Raw genomic sequence first — 12,658 nt, 5'->3', positions numbered from 1 at the left:
TTCTGTTTGGATTTTAATGTGCAAATGCAGCTCAGAAGGGAGGAGGTTTCTCACGCTGCCTGTTTTTTTATATTAATGTCTACAGATAAATGTCAGAAGCTGAACAGTCGTATCTATAATGATTCTGAGGTCACATTAACAAGGTTTTAGGGGGTGATGCCCAAAACATGCTGTGCAATAAATGTAAAATCACTGTGGAGCATCAGAACCAACCAAATTACTTTCCCCAAATTTAAAAGTTGTAATTCCTCCCCAGCAGACGGATCTTTAGCTGTTGGTTATTTATTATCTGCTCGAGCTTTTCCAACTATCTGTTCAGAGACAAGGTGAAAATAAGATTCTATAAAACATGTGCGGTCTTTACCTTTGATTTGGTACTGGAGGATTCATCTGCAGGTGCAGAGACCGTCTGTCCGTCCACCTGTGCGTTTTTGTCTCCCTGCTCCGGCGTCTCTCTGATGTCCGTCTCCTCTGAGGCTGCACATTCTGGCGGCTCAACATCCTGCAAACACACACAGAAACGCTGACGATCCAGAATCACACAAACACCACGACATCCTCCTGAACTCAAGACCAAGACTTCACTCTTCACACTTAAAGGTTGACCAAGGTGCTTCACAGGTTAAAATACAACAAGACACTACTAAAAAACAATCTTCAACTTGACATGCATTCAAAATGTCCAACCTCTTCTACCAAAAACACATTTCTTTTAACATGCTGCTGCAGTCATACTTAATTTACTCAGACTGATTACAAACTGATTTGTAAAAGGTGTTTGGTCATGATTATGTATAAGTATGCAAATTTTAAATGATCAAAATTCTGAAAGGAGTTTAGTGAAACGTTTTGGCATTAAAACGTTAACAATTTAAGTTACCACTTCTGACAGTGCGGGGACAAGTTTACATGTGGACGCATATAAAATGTGTTTTTTATTGTCACAAATCTGAAACGGTGTTTTAAAGAAGCTTCAGCCTCTCTGGAATAATGTAGTCCAGATTTGACACAGTTTCCCTCAACTTTCCCTTTAACTGCGGATTCGGTTAAACTGTCAGATTTTTGAATAGAGTTTGGCGGGCTTGTCGTTAAGCTAACCCTTCCCGCCCTACGGTTCCCTACTGACGGCTCGGTTGTCACCGAACCGCGACTGTTCTTTTTGGTTATATTTGCGCAAAACAATACAAACAATAAAATCTGAACCAAACCTGTGAAAGTTCCGGGATTATTTCCAAACCTTCTATGAGAGGAAGTTCGGCGTCAACAGCGACGTTAACGGCCTCCTGCGGGAGAGAGAACCGGTTAGCATTAGCATTAAAGTTAGCAGCTACTTTAGCCGAACCGCACGGTGAGTCCGGTGCTTCTAATTTATATTATTAATTAAAGTCGGTAGAAAGATGTTCTCCAGACACGGTAACGGTAGATTCTTCCGTTGTCATTAACGTCAGTTTCAGGCGTCTGTTGTTTTTTTTAATGAACATAAATTATGAAAAGATGAAAACGGTACCGGGTCCGCGGGTCCGCAGAGAACCGTGAGTTCAGCCCGTTCAGCCCGTTCAGCCATAGCTGTCAGCAGCCGGAGGAACAATCATCTCCCAAACACAAAGATTTACCTGCGACAACAACACCTGCGGACACTCACCTGTCCGGAGGGGCAGCTTCCGGCCAGGCGTTTCAAAATAAAAGCCTCTCGGGAAAGACACGCGGGTTTGTTTGTTTGTTTGTTTGTTTGTTTGTTTGTTTTCCACTTTATTGACATCTTTAAATAACAACCACACATCTTTAGTAATGTTACATCAACCTCAAATTAAATCAGATTCAAGCAGTAAACAACGTAACAAATAAACCTAAATAAATAATTTTAATCAAATATGAATAACTAAATATATATATATATATATAATAAATTAAGGGGATTTATTCTAAATACAATGTGAGTAAGTCAGAGAGTTTTAAGGCACTATTCTTTTCCAGTTTTAATTAATTATCAGTTATCTTAATAATAATAATTCATGAATAAATGCCATAAAACTTGGGGCAGCTTTAAAAAATATACAGTTACAAATTAATAATATTCAGCTATGATTATTACACAAGAATTCAATATCTTTGTTTTTCATAAAACAACAAAACTTAACATTATGGTAATCAAAAACAGGCATTACATTCTTTTGCACCAAACCAATCGTTTATTCTGCCAAAAAAAGAGATATTTATATAAAGGCTATTTTTTTACATGTGCACAGAAATTTACCCTTTTTTTATTTTCACAAATCCGAAACTGTGTTTTACAGAATCTTTAGCCTCTCTGGAATAGTCTAGTCAAGATTTGACAAAAGAAATTAACAACATTAAAGCTGTAGAAAAGATGTTCCTGACAATATCAGTCTGACACAATGCACATTAAAATCTAATTTAAATCTTATTCTTATCTTCTTTTTTTTACATGGATAAATATTATTAATTGTTTTGAGATGAACCTCTTTCACTTTAGGAAAGAGATGCAAGAAATGAAAGAAATCTAGTTCTAACTTTGAAGGTGTCGACTCTTAAAAATCTCTCTTCACAGGAAGAGGACGGAAAAACAAGTGGTTAACAAAATGTCCACGACTTCCAGGTAGTAAAACAAATATGTGTGACTGCTGCACTATCTATTATATCATCAGATAATTATTCTTCATGCATTAATGTAAAAGCAGGATTCTACTGTTGCTGGTTGAGGTTGAACTATTTTGTATCAGACTGCAGCTAATAATTATTTTCATTATAGAGTAATCTGCTGATTATTTTCCTGCGGTAATTTGACAGGAGTGAGAAATGCTGCCACAGTTAAGCAGAGTGCAAAGTGACTCCTTCACAATGCTTTGTTTTGTCCGACCACAGTGCAAACCTCAAAAATATTAACAAAACATTAAAAATATTCAAATTATTAAAGGAAAAGTGGCAAATCTCCACATTTATAAAGCTGGAAGCGTCAAATGTTTTTACATGAAATGATCAAAATGGTTTTCTGTCAGCAGACTTATCCTGTCAGCTGTACTTGTATAAACTGTTGGAGTTTAATCTATATTGTATTATATTTATAACCAGACATCATATTTCATAAACTCTTCATGTGTTTTGTGTGTAAAAATCTGACTTTGTAAAGAAACTGAAGCTGTCATATAAATGTAGTGAAGTAAAAAGTACAATATTTCCCTCTGAGATGGTGTGAAAAGATAATAGTCATGTAAAGTACAAGTACCTCTAATTTGTACTTAAGTTCAATACTTAAAGAGTAAATGTACTTACTGTCCACCACTGTTTAGTGAACCTTTTTCTGATGTACAACTGAAAACTGATCTACACGAAGCTGCAAATTGTTTATGTTGAGAAAGAAATGTTGATTAGAAGTAAGTGTTTAAATAAATGTACATTAAGTGACCAGAAAAATAGAAACAAGTCAGTATTTATTGTGTTTTGACGTACAGAGTATTTATAGGATCAGAGAGCTAACACAGTTTTTGCAGTGAGAAAGTTAGAGTCACTCTAACGGGATGAGTTTTATTAAGCCTGGAAGTCGAGAATTACATGATGATGTTAAACTGACCAAAGCACGACTGTCGCAACATGTTTGTGTGTTTTGAGATAAAAAAAAATAAAGGATTAAAGCATCTGATAAAATCACTGCAACAAAACTGAAGTCTCAAGTCTCACAGAGATGAACTGATATTAAAACATGTGTTTAGTTTTAGTTACTGATGTGAAATGATCTTTATTTATAGTAGTTTTTTGGTTAATCATTTAACATTGTGTTTCCGCAACAAAATCGTTTCCTCACACAGAATTAATCGTTGTGACAAACAAGCTGCAAGTCAGAGCCAGAGATGCTCAAGTCTGTTCAAAGTTTAGATTTGAATCTTTCATTTTTAGTTGAATTCTGTTGAAAAAACATTCAATAAATCTCTCCCTGTTTGTTGTTTCACACTAAACAAATCAGGAAGAAGCTTCAACACTCGGTGTGTCGACTGCTAATGAAGGAAGAGAACGAACCTGGCAGGGGAAAAACTGTGTATTCAGAGAAACAGCGGTCCTCTCATCGAGCCACCAGACTCTGCAGGATAAATTAGTGATTTTAGGACGTGTGAGATGGAAATGAAGCTGCGAGGAACAACTGCAGACTGAGGACGAGTGTCGACCAGCAGGAGGGTTCACACTGCAGACACACACACTCACACTAAATAATCACAAGTGTGTATTGTTAAATTAAAGCTTTAATTAGTGCGTTTGTGGATTCTGAAATTCACTTTGCTCGGCATTAAATCTGCAGCAGGAACTCACACGCCAGGGTCTCTCAAACTTCCCTTTTACATCTTCAAAGTCTCTTAAACTTTAATTGTTGCTCCTTATACTTCATTTTCAGACTGAGAAGCTCCTCACACTTTAATTTTACTAACACATACCTTTAAAACCCCTTAAACTATGTCTACACCTTTAAAGCCTGTTAAATCCTAACTTTTCACCTGAAGGACCCCTAAAACAAGCTGCACGACCTCAGTAATTTTACTTGATTTGAACTGTAAACTTTAAAAGCCACTGAAACATTAATTTTCAAACTTAAACTGCAATTTTATAACCTGAATTATTTCTTAAAACAACCACATTACATGAACATTTAAAGATCACTGTAAGAGATAAACTAAAAAAAGGTTTCATAAATCCTGAGTTCATTTGAGAGCAGGAGGATTTTTTGCCTTTCCTCAGTTTAAATCTGCAGACTTTCTGATTCTCGTCTGTTCATGACTCTGAGGTTCCTGAAACTTTTGTTTGTTAACTTCAGTGATCCTCCAGTCAGTCGTCAACGGGCCAAGTGACGCTGACTAATGATGCTATCAGAAAGTCTCACACTGAATCATTGGTTAAAATCAAAATGTTTCCCTTAAAAGTAATTTAAGCAAAGAATTAAGTGAATAACTTTATTTCTAACAAACATGCAGGACTCTTAAAAACATCAGTAAATAAAGAAACTATCACTCGATCATCTGTGAAACTTTCTGTTGTCATCAAATCAACGACTGACGATCAGTCATCAATTAACCCAACGACAGCAGCGAGCCAAGGCATCAGTAGTGTCACCTTTATGTGAACTAGTTTACACCTGAATGCCCCTTTGACACCTTAGCAGTTGGGGGGGGGGTCATAGTACTGTGATATTTTACATGCCGATATTGTATCGATACACGGACGTTTGGTGTCAGTCTTTTGATTATATAAATTGTACAAGGGCGTCACTTTGTGTTGAAAAGTGGACATTTAAGGGGTCCACAAGACGTGATAAAGCACAACACTGCAGTAACGAGACAACAAGATGCTCCAAAGCTATTTAGAAGAAATATTCATTGATGAAAAAGGATATTCGATGGGGGGTCTGGGGGCCCTTCGAAAATTTTGAGCATTAAACTCTTAATTTCTGCAATCTAGAGTCTATTTATATGAAGGGAAACAAAGTTCAGGTGGCCGGTGACAATTCAGAATATAAAAATATTATTAAAAATAACGCAGAAATCAGCAGCTTGTCTTTTTAAACTAAGTTACTTTTTTGGGACAAAGCAGATCTGTTTCTTCTATAGTCACATTGCAGAGCAGGTAACAGAGCAGAGATTTTGTTTTATTTTACATTTATTGTTGCGAGCTAATTTTCACAAAACTTTTAGCAAATGCTTTCAAAAAGTGGCGTCCCCTGCGTCCCCAGCGTCCCCTGCGTCCCCAGCGTCCCCTGCGTCCCCAGCGTCCCCAGCGTCCCCAGCGTCCCCAGCGTCCCCAGCGTCCCCTGCGTCCCCTGCGTCCCCAGCGTCCCCAGCGTCCCCAGCGTCCCCAGCGTCCCCTGCGTCCCCAGTGTCCCCAGTGTAAATGACTCCTATGAAATTGTACATAAGAATTTTACTTTTTGGTTCTATAATAATAAAATAAATTGCTTTTTCAGTCCAATAGAAAAAGAGTTTTCCACACAAACTGAAGTTGGAAAAAAGGTAAGAAATTGCAATATATCGTAATATTTTTAAAATCTCAATAATATCATATCAAGTATTGTGATAATATCGTATCGTGGGTCTCTGGTGACTTAGAAGCCTCCTTGAAGTTACATTTTATGCCTTAAAAGCCAGTTGAAACTTTTTTATAAGTTAAAAGAACATTAAAATTTTACTTTATACTAAAAAATCATTTTATACCTTAAAGAACCTTAAACTTATATTTCATATCTTAACAGCCCCTTTAAACTTTATTTATACCTTTAAAGTCTGTTAAAATTTTATTTTTTATCTTAAAAGCTGGTTTAAACGTTATCTTATACATTTAAATTGTCTTATTGATTATTGACTTATCTTTAATACCTTTATCTGACACTTTTATCCAAAGCGACTTACAATTGCTGGTACGTGTCAGAGGTCGAATGCCTCTGTTGTAACGAGGGGTTAATGTCTCGCTCAGGGACACAATGGAGGATTGAACCCAGGTCTCTCACATCAAAGGCATGTGTCTTATCCACTGCACCATCACCACAACTTTAAAGCCCCTTAAAACTTTATTTTTTACCTTTAAAGTCCCCTAGAATTTAATTTTACACAATAAAAACTGTTGTGACTGTGAAGCGGTTTCACACAACTTTTTATTAAAACTGCTTAAATACTCAACTCAAAAAAGCCTTTAAAGAGTAAATAAGTTTTAGATCTTTTATCTACTGTTAATGTTAATAAATCGATCAGTCATCAATGAAGCCATCGACACTTAGTGACGTCATGTGATCAGTGTTTCACATCACAAATGGATTAAGACCCGGGTATCAATTGGGATCACTGATTGATTTCATCAGAGGTCATGTGATCAATTTGTAACCATCACCACTTTTCTTTAATGAAAGCTGTGATTGGCTGCTGACGAACCTCATCAGATTGACCCTGATATCTAATCAATAATCAGTTACTGTAAAAAGGACCTGAGCTGATCCTGGAAATGTGCTTCTTTTCTACGTGAAGTCAGACTTCATGTTTTTCTCAGAGTTATTCTGTTTGTGGATTCTTTAGAGGTTTCCAGGTTAATGACGTGTTTTTAATGTGAAAAGATCAATTAACTGATTCAAATCAAACACCAGCACATAACTACGTTAAAATAATTTCATTAATCCAACTGGAAATGAAGAAGTGTATTAATTTAAACTCTCTTTAACTTTCACTTAATACTTAAAAACCATCTTGAATATTAGAATCTTAAACCTTAAAATCCCTTAAATGTTATTTTAATCCATTAAAGGACTTGTTGACTTTAATTTATTCCTTTAAACGCTCTTAACCTTTCATTTTAAATCTCAAAAAACTCTTTAATAATATAATTCCCTAAAACTTTAATCTTGTTTAATACCTTAAACTTAAACTGACCTTAAACTTGGGTTTCCTGCCCTGCAGAAGTTACACAGGTTGGTTAAACGGAAAAGTAATCCCAGTTCTGTCTCCCTGAAATGTCCAGAGTCATAGAAAAAAGAAAATGCAAAGAAAAAAAATAAGATTGAACACGTAAACAAGCTGAAACTATTTACACTAAATGTGTGAAAGTAAACATCACTGCAAAAAATAGTGTATTAAAATCCTCCTGCATGATCCGGATCAGACCAGCAGGGGGCCCAACAGGACCAGAGGAAGATGCATCTCTCATAGAGCCTCAGGCACGTTTGGAGCAGCTCCTGGAACTTATTTATAAACTCTTTCAACCCCCCCAAAAGAAATATAATTTCAGTCCAGTTCACATCGTCGAATCTGATTTCTTTTTATTTCATTTTACACATTAAAACTGGATCATTGCCAATTTAATATCTCAAGGATCTAGAGTCCAAAAAGCTCCCGTAGCAGAAACTCCTTAATCATTTGAACCCAAAGCCAGAGCCGGTTTCGGAGTCGCGTCGTGCTCCAACATGTCCTGGTTTCACTGCTGCAGTGCGACCGCGGGGCCACTGGGGGGCGTCTGACACCAGGTTTTACTCTGCAGGCAGCGCGGACCAGTCCTGCAGGACCTGATCATGGAGGGGGGGGGGGGGCAGGCCGGACTCGACAGTAATTTGTGGCGTGAACACATGAAACGCGCATGTGCAACTATTTATCAAATCCGAACTTTGCATTTTTATTATTATGTTTGCTTTCATAACACAGTTCTGTTCTGCGGCTGCGCAAGGCTTCCAGCCAGTAACCAGCTCTGCACAGCTAAATTACTAAGGCAGCAGAGAGAGCTGAAGCTGAGCAGCTCAGTCTGTGAAATAAAAGAGAAACAAAACCGGCGTCTGCATTTCTCGTGATTTCCCCCTCATGATGATCAAAACGCATTTTCCACATCTTCTGTTTTTAACTGTTGCACAACCTGCAGCCAGGCCGCCGTTACACAATGCATAAACTGCTCTGCTCACAGGGTCAATCACCTGCTCCAGCTTCTCTTATGTGTCTCTACTCCTTTAAAAAAATGTATACATTTATGCATCGCGCTGCTGCGCGGCTGTCTCTGGGTGCGCTGTCGGGTGGAAGCCGTCTTTGGTCCGGCTCTGATTCAGGTGCATTCCGCAGCTTCCCCCGGGCAGGAACAGATCGTGGGATCAGGGAAAAGACGCAGGGAGGGGAGATCTGGAAATAGCTTCACCCAGAAAGAAAAAAACAAACTGGGAGAGTGTGAGGAGAAAGAGGAGGAGGGAGAGAGCGGGGGATTCTCCGAAACCACCCACGTGGGTTCACCAGCGTCTGTTGCGCGCTCAGCCAATGGGCGCAGAGTATGGGGGATCTATTGACATGGGCGGACCAATCAGACAGCGAGCGGGCGGCTCCGGTGGTATAAAGTGTGGAGAGTTTCGGCTCTCAGCGGCACAGATCTCTGCTTCCTCACACCTCACGGACGTATCTCTGAATTTAGCTCTTAACGGACTCCAGAAGGATCTTTGTACCGGTCTGGATTACCGCTTGTTGGGACTTTATTTGGAGCAGCAGCATCTCCGCTGTGGATTTTTCTTTCTATCCTGGATCTTGTGGATTATTTTACTGAGTTCACCATGACTCTGGAGGAAGTTGTTGGATCCAACAGCACCGACAAAAAGTAAGTTACTGATGCGTAATTACGCACTGGCACGCGGCTGCACGAGTGTCAGCTGAGACTTTAGAGCAGATTATAATCCCGGACCTGTATTCTCGTGTGTTCAGGATCAGATGAGGTTATTAAACAGGTTTCATGCAGCTCGTTTGTTCGCTCGCTCTGCGGGTTTCGGTCACGTTTCTAACCGCCTCTGTGTCCCTGCAGGATGGAGACGGTGAGTCAGGCTCTGGAGGAGTTGCTGGTCGCGGCTCAGAAGCAGGACGGTCTCACGGTGGGAGTCTACGAGTCCGCCAAACTCATGAATGTGTAAGTTTTAGAGTTCCACAGACGAACCTGCAGCTTTAATGAGTTTAAATGACACGTTTTCAGATGAGAGTATGATGTGCTGACATTAACCCTGGTCTCTCTCCCCCCTCTGATCCTGCAGAGACCCGGACAGTGTGGTCCTGTGCGTCCTCGCCACCGATGAGGAGGATGAAGACGACATCGCGCTGCAGATCCACTTCACGCTGCTGCAGGCTTTCTGCTGCGACAACGACATCAACATCCTGCGGGTGTCCGGCATGAGGCGGCTGGCTCAGCTGCTGGAGGAGGACACCAAGGACAGCAACGGGAACGAGCCCCGGGACCTGCACTGCATCCTGGTCACGGTAAGTCCGCCTTCCTCCTGCTGCTGACGTTATTAATAGTTCCACAGATAATCAGGTCGGAAATAAACGCTGTGCTACCGGAAGTCTAAGCCGTTCTCTCCGCTGTGCTTTGCAGAACCCTCCGGTGCAGCCGCTGCAGTGCCAGGCCCTGCAGAACATCAGCAGCTTCTGCGAGGAGAGCCGCTGCAGGAACCAGTGGGTGCCCTGCCTGGAGCTGCAGGACCGCTGAGCCGAGCCGAGCCGAGCCAGACCGCTGCAGAGCGGTGAGAAAGAGTGGAAACAGTCCAAACTGCCATCCTCCTGCTGAAGAGGAATAGGGGCGTTTGAGTGGAGAGACGGACCGGGCCGAACCGAACCGGGGGGCCTTCCTGCTACCTGACTGGGTGATTTTGGCCGGGGGTACCGACGGGTTCTTAAGGCCGAACCCTGCCTCCAGTTAGAGGAGAGGAGGACTCAGGTCCTGGAGCTGCACAGAGGGGACGTTTTCTTAATGAAATGTCACGTGACTGAGAGGCAGCAGCTGGATGTCACGTGACTGAACCGAACAGCTGGATGAACTGAGGAGCCGCACGTGACGCTCCGGACTACCTGAGCCTGCAGGTGTTGCAGCTGCTCACCTGTCTGCTCACACATGAACTGAGTGTGGGGGGGGGGGTCACATGATGTGTGATGTCACGCTGTATTATTTCCTGTTGTTAGTGACGCAGGGGTGGTTACACGCTGACGTCACAGCTGGAAAGTTATTATATGTGATCCACCTGTTTATATAATCGATCTGATCAATAAACTATTGAAAGAGAAATGATTTGTGAGTGTTTCATCCAGGAGTGTGTGTGTGTGTGTGTGTGTGTGAGACTCACCATCTCACAGCTGATTCACAACATTTAATAAGAAATAAGATTAAAAACTTCTGGAGATGCAGAGAAACTAATACTTAAAATCCATCAACTGAGAATATCTGAGGAGGAAACATCCCATTCATTTGGTCTGAAGTGTCAGGAACAGTGAAAACATCCTGGTGACACACAAACACCACACACATATTTTTATTTTTAACAGTTTAACACGCCATCTAACGCTTGGAGTCGGTTCTCAGTGCTTTACTTTTGTCTTTCTAAGCTAATGAATGCAAAATATGTAAGATTAGTTCATCAGATGATTCTCTCAGATGTCCCTGGATTTAAATATCGTGCAACTGAGCAAACTGTGATCTCAGAGCTTCCTACACTCTGACGTCCTGGACTGTTTCCTGCAGCTCTGTAACGCCTGTAATCTGTACGACATTCATTACATCTAGATTAGATTACAGCACCGCAACCTTTTCCAACAGAAAGATCCGGCACCAGGTCACGGTTAGGCGGCTCTACTCTGGTTGCCTGTATGTTAACAAATCCCTTTAGGATGTTCAGGAGTCCACATGCCTTAGGCCATGTTGGAAAACATTTAAACGTTAAAAGATTGCTGAAAATGCAGAGAGGAGCTGCACGTGAACAGAAACTGCAGTACGGAGCTGACAAGATTAAAAGTGAGTCACTTTTACTGACTCACGTTTGCCTTTAAAAAAAATTTGCTTTATTGTGTCTTTGCACACTGAGGTCCAAAGCAAATATCTAATGAACATCAAATAGAGCACACCTGTGCTTTGGCACGCAAGCACACAGGAGCCATTCGCAAATGTAGTTCCTAAAGTCTAAATCCAGAGGAGCAACACGTCACACCACCTGAGGAGAAATCTGCACTCTGAAACTCAGAGAAAGGCCGATAGAGACTTTTCTCTCTTGTATTTTAGTTCTTCCTGTTCATTAAACGTTGGCTCACGTTAGACCCGTCAGCCTGGTCTCATTCCCAGGGATGTTCTACGCTTTGTCCCGTCTGGGGCTGCAAACCTGGATGCATGGCATCTACTTTAAATACTTTAGGAAGCATTTGTCCCGTCAAATAAACAAGTAAATAAATAAAAGCATGGCAGCCTTTAGTGGGTTTAGTGTAAATAAATAAAAGTCAGAGTGAGAGGCCGATGGGTGGGTCAGAAATCGGACTTTCGCCCAGGAGACCGGTGGTCACTGATTGTTTAAAGTTAACTAACAAACTCATTTTAACTCAAACCACGATTTCTCCTAAACCTAACCAAACCACGGCGCCATAGGGTCTCGACCAGGCGTCCATATGTGACGAGTTGGGAGGACAATGGGTTGGATCAGAACCTGGTCTAGAGGACAAGAAGACGAAACAGAGTTTTATACGGTGGCCCTGAAGTAACAGGAGAACATGACAGCGATTTGGTGTAGTGGTTTGCACTTCTGGGCCACCGTAGTTTTATGTTTTACGTGATTAAAACTGGCGTTCAGGTCGGGGGGTCGTGTTGGCTTAGGAGCTTTGACAGGAGAGCAGGTGACGACCCTGAAGAGTCATGAAGGTAAGAATCACAGCAGCTGCATGTTGGACTGCTGGAGTTCTTTAACGCTGCGCAGGAGGCGGAGTTGAAACGTCCTGATGAATGAGATAAAGGTGAACTCGGGGAATGAGGTGAAAGAAAGACAGCGATGATGTTTATGTGTCAAAGTGGTTTCTGCAGGTCCTCGGGGCTCAGCATGTTCCTCCCGCTGCCAGAGAATAAAAGAAAGCTGAAACTAACCTGCAGTGTGTGTGTGAGGGTGTGGAAGGTGTGGTGTGTTCACTGACTGCAGGATCAAAGAGGAACAGAAGGAATGTACAGAACATCCAGTCTGCAGGATTTCAAAAAATCAGAGAGGAGAACAGTATGAACAATATTCTGTGTTCGGCCTTCTGTTTTCATGTTTCAAGACTTCATTAAAAAAAGGGATTTGAGCCGACAGCAGGTCTCTGAATGCATCTGATGGTGGTGCAGAGTTACAGTAAATTATAATCTGTGCTCGGCCTCCCAGTGC

The 12,658-nt window shown here is 41.2% G+C and overlaps 1 protein-coding gene across 1 annotated transcript; it reads left to right on the top strand.

Moving 5' to 3' along the window:
• The first annotated feature begins 8,858 nt into the window (after positions 1-8,858).
• LOC119888990 (growth arrest and DNA damage-inducible protein GADD45 beta-like) lies at positions 8,859-10,551 on the top strand. Its single transcript, XM_038699817.1, has 4 exons — positions 8,859-9,102; positions 9,304-9,405; positions 9,527-9,749; positions 9,865-10,551. Exons 1-4 carry the CDS (start codon positions 9,059-9,061, stop codon positions 9,976-9,978), a joined length of 483 nt encoding a protein of 160 aa, XP_038555745.1. The 5' UTR covers positions 8,859-9,058; the 3' UTR covers positions 9,979-10,551.
• The last annotated feature ends 2,107 nt before the right edge of the window (positions 10,552-12,658 follow it).

Source organism: Micropterus salmoides, unplaced genomic scaffold, assembly GCF_014851395.1.
Source record: "Micropterus salmoides isolate LMB-PRFRI ecotype aquatic unplaced genomic scaffold, ASM1485139v1 Ms_hic_scaffold_5, whole genome shotgun sequence".
In the NCBI taxonomy this organism is placed as follows: domain Eukaryota; kingdom Metazoa; phylum Chordata; class Actinopteri; order Centrarchiformes; family Centrarchidae; genus Micropterus; species Micropterus salmoides.
The sequence above is the reverse complement of the archived record's forward strand: the minus strand, read 5'-3'. Positions and strand labels throughout refer to the sequence as shown.